General features: G+C 47.3%; 1 protein-coding gene across 1 annotated transcript in view; it reads left to right on the forward strand.

Annotated features, from left to right (window-relative positions):
- SLBP (stem-loop binding protein) overlaps window positions 1-3485 on the forward strand; it is a 16239-nt gene that overhangs the window by 1878 nt on the left and 10876 nt on the right. Inside the window, exon 2 of the mRNA XM_008569510.1 lies at window positions 41-157. Within this exon, the coding sequence (XP_008567732.1) occupies window positions 41-157 (117 nt within the window). The remainder of the gene's footprint in view (window positions 1-40; window positions 158-3485) is intronic.

Consider the following 3485-nt stretch of genomic DNA (forward strand, 5'->3'; position numbering starts at 1 on the left):
CCCGCCTCCCCCCTCCGCCGACCGCCGTCTGTGTGCGCAGCCCGCCATCCCCAGCGAGATGGAGCCTCGGACGGAAGCGCAGAGCCGACGGCAGGCGCCGGCAGCCCGAGGACGACGAAGAGGGAGAGCGCCGGGGCGCCGACCACAGGCCTGAGAGGTCCGGACACGGGGGGTCTGGAGGGGCACGGTGGGACCCTTGAAACGGCTGTGGGATTTGGGGACCTTATCACTCTGCCGTTTTCACAAGATGCCAGGATGAGTCAGATAGGCGAGTCCTGCGTCTCCTTTATATGTGCTGAGCCCCCTGGATCCGGTGCCTTCTTGGCTGGTTACACTGCAAGGGTGAGGTGATGGAAGGCTCTGGAAGCTCTTCTCAGTGATAGGTATCAATAAAACTGGTGTCAACTGGAGTCGGTCATTAGTGAGTCCTTGTTATGCTTCAGGGAGTGTCACGGACTACCGTGAACTTCTCAGAAGGTTTCAACAAAACAACGGAATCTTTTTTTTTTTTCTTGTGGGGGGCTGGCGGGTACAGGGATCCGAACCCTTAACCTTGATGTTACCAACACCTCACTCTGACCAGTTGATCTAACCAGGCAGCCTGGATGTCATTTTTTATATTACCTCTAAACAGTCAATTTAAAAAAACAACAAAAAAAAGAGTCAGTTTAGAGAAGTTAGATGTTATACCAGAGTCACAAAAGACATTAAGTGAAAGCCAGGATGCAAATCAAGATTGAAGCTCCAGATTCCTCTTTCTGTCCTGAGCTAGTGCTACTGAGGTGGTTCCTGTTTGGTGAGTCTTAGTTGCAGCATTTACTTACTTGAGCATTTTCTAGATTAGAGAGTGTGCTGGGAAGGTCCAGACATGAGCTGAACAGGTTTCCAGTCTTGTGCTTATAGCTTGATGTGGGTGGGACAGCAAATCAAGATGGTTCGCACTGAAGAGGAATACCTGAAGAAGATAATAAGCAGGAGTGTTGGTGGTGCGGGCTGTTCAGGGCCTGTGGTCAGGGAAGGTCTCTCTTAGGGGTGAGATGGGAGGTGATCCCTGTGAGGATCTCCGTGCCAAGGCCCTCAGGTGGGGATGTGTGTGATCTGTTTGAGAACTGACGGGAGGAGGACAAGGGCAGGAGGCTACTGCTAAGTTCAGGTGGAAGGGCGCGGTGACTTGGCCAAAATAAAGCAGTGAGGACAGAGGAAAATGTGTAGCTCAGGACAGACTTGAAGGCAGGACCTGTAAGGCTTGCTGCTGGTAGGTTGGGGACAGGAGGAAAGAGGTAGTTAAGAATAACTGAAGCCTTTTGGCCTGAACACCTGTGTTGATTGTGGAGCCATTTGCCAAGATGAAGAGAACGGGGGCAGAACAGACCTGGCATGGGGAGAGAGTCAGTGGTTGGGCTTAAGAAGCTTCTTAGACTAGCAAGGGAGGAGGATGTTAAGGTAATTGGATCTGGGGGTATGAATTGGAAGCCACTGTCAATTATCAGCACAGACATGATGTTTAAAGATTTGGGACTGGGGGTGTGAGTATAGGAGAAGCTCTAGGACAGTCTTAGGGCTAGATATGAAGGGAAGGTAATAATGAAACTATCTTTGAGATCAAGGTCTGAACCCTCCAATGGTATCTTTTAACTGAAAATAAAATGTTTAAATCCTTCTAATGCTGTAAAAGGCCTTGTATCTGGGCTGGTATCACTCCAGTTCACTGGTTATTCCTCCATCACGGCAAGAATGCTTCTGCACTAGGGTCTTTGCACTTGTTATTTGCTGTATGTGGAGAAGGCCTGGGCGCACTACAAGTAGATCCAGCTACATCTCCATATAGGATGGTGGGATGCATTGATGGGGCAGGGTGAGAAGTGGTTCCTCTGGAAGGAGTTATGTAAAGTAGGCTTTGTTGTCCCAAGATAGGATAGATGGTGAATATAATTTGCCTAATCTAAGGAGTAGACTTTAACTCCAAGAAAGATACCAACATAAGAGATGTAGCAGAAGATCATTTATATGTACCCTTTAAATTATTCGTGAATCAGTTCAGGAATCTGTCATGGCTGGGAGACCCAGACCTGGATCTCTTGAAACACGAGTGAGGATGTTGGTATCCAACCCTGGACAAGCAGTTCTGCTCGGTATCTGTGACACAATTATTGAGTCAATTTAACTTTCAGTTAATTACCTGATTTGATTTCAGACTTTCCAGCCATCATTAGAATTTGGAAATTCACTTTTAGAAATCCAATTTAAGTTTCTTTGGGTGGTGTGACTATGAGGGAAGAAATGATAATTACAGGGCCGGCCCGTGGCTCACTCGGGAGAGTGTGGTGCTGATAACACCAAGGCCCCGGGTTCGGATCCCATATAGGGATGGCCGGTTCGCTCACTGGCTGAGCGTGGTGCTGACAACACCAAGTCAAGGGTTGAGATCCCCTTACCGGTCATCTTTTAAAAAAAAAAAAAAAAAAAAAAAAAAAAATGATAATTACATAAAGGGATTATTCATTGGTTATTGCAGTTCCATTTTCAAAGCACACAGTTGGGTTTGCAGCTAGAATATATGAGGTTGCTTATTTGTTGTAGTTGAAGTTAAGTGTTTATTTCTGATATATCAGTGGTGGCCAGTAGGAAAATGGGGTGGGAAAGTAAAATGTATATTTACACCTAACAATATATGTTGACAGAAATTCCAACTCCAGAATTTTTGTCAAGCCTTAAGCTTTCGATATGCCTTATCTTTTAAAGATTTCCTTGAACTTGAGACAGAACTGAGCTCCTGGATTAGGCCTAACTCAGTTGTAGGGGGTACCTTTAGCAGTAGACTAAGTCCTAATGCAGCAAGGACTGACACATAGACCCTCCTGCCCACATTTTAATTGTGTATGTAATATATTTTCAACCACTAATGATGTGCATCTAAAAGGTAAGTAGTAGCCACTTGTAAATTAGGTTCCTACTGTGTGGTGGGCACTGCTAAGCACTAAACGTGCGTTTTCTTTTTTTTTTTTTCCTTTTTATCTTTTTTACTGGCTGGTAACGGGATTGCAACCCTCGGTGTCGCGCCCGTACCGGGGACCCGCAACGGGATCGCAACCCTCAGTGTTGCGCCCGCGCCACGCTCAGCCAGTGAGTGGGAACCGGTCACCACATGGGATCCGAACCCTTGGCGCGAGCACTGCCGGCACTCGCAAGCAGCACACTCTCCAGTGCGCCACCGGGCCGGCCCTAAACGTGCATTTTCTGAAGTCTTTTTTAAATCCTGGAAAAAGAAAAAAATAGATTTTGAACAAGTTGTATTAGGTGCCCTTCTCAGTACTGACAATGCCTTGTTGACTGTTTCTGCCTTTCCCCTCAGTGGGCTGTGTCCCTGTGATTTAGCTGAAGATGGCACAAGGTGGGTGGACAGAAGTTGTTTAAGAAATAAAGCCCAGGGGCCGGCCCGGTGGCGCACTGCGCTAGTGCGCCGCTTGGGAAGCGTGGAGGCGCTC

The sequence above is a fragment of the Galeopterus variegatus genome, unplaced genomic scaffold (assembly GCF_000696425.1).
Source record: "Galeopterus variegatus unplaced genomic scaffold, G_variegatus-3.0.2 Scaffold26, whole genome shotgun sequence".
Classification (NCBI taxonomy): Eukaryota; Metazoa; Chordata; class Mammalia; order Dermoptera; family Cynocephalidae; genus Galeopterus; species Galeopterus variegatus.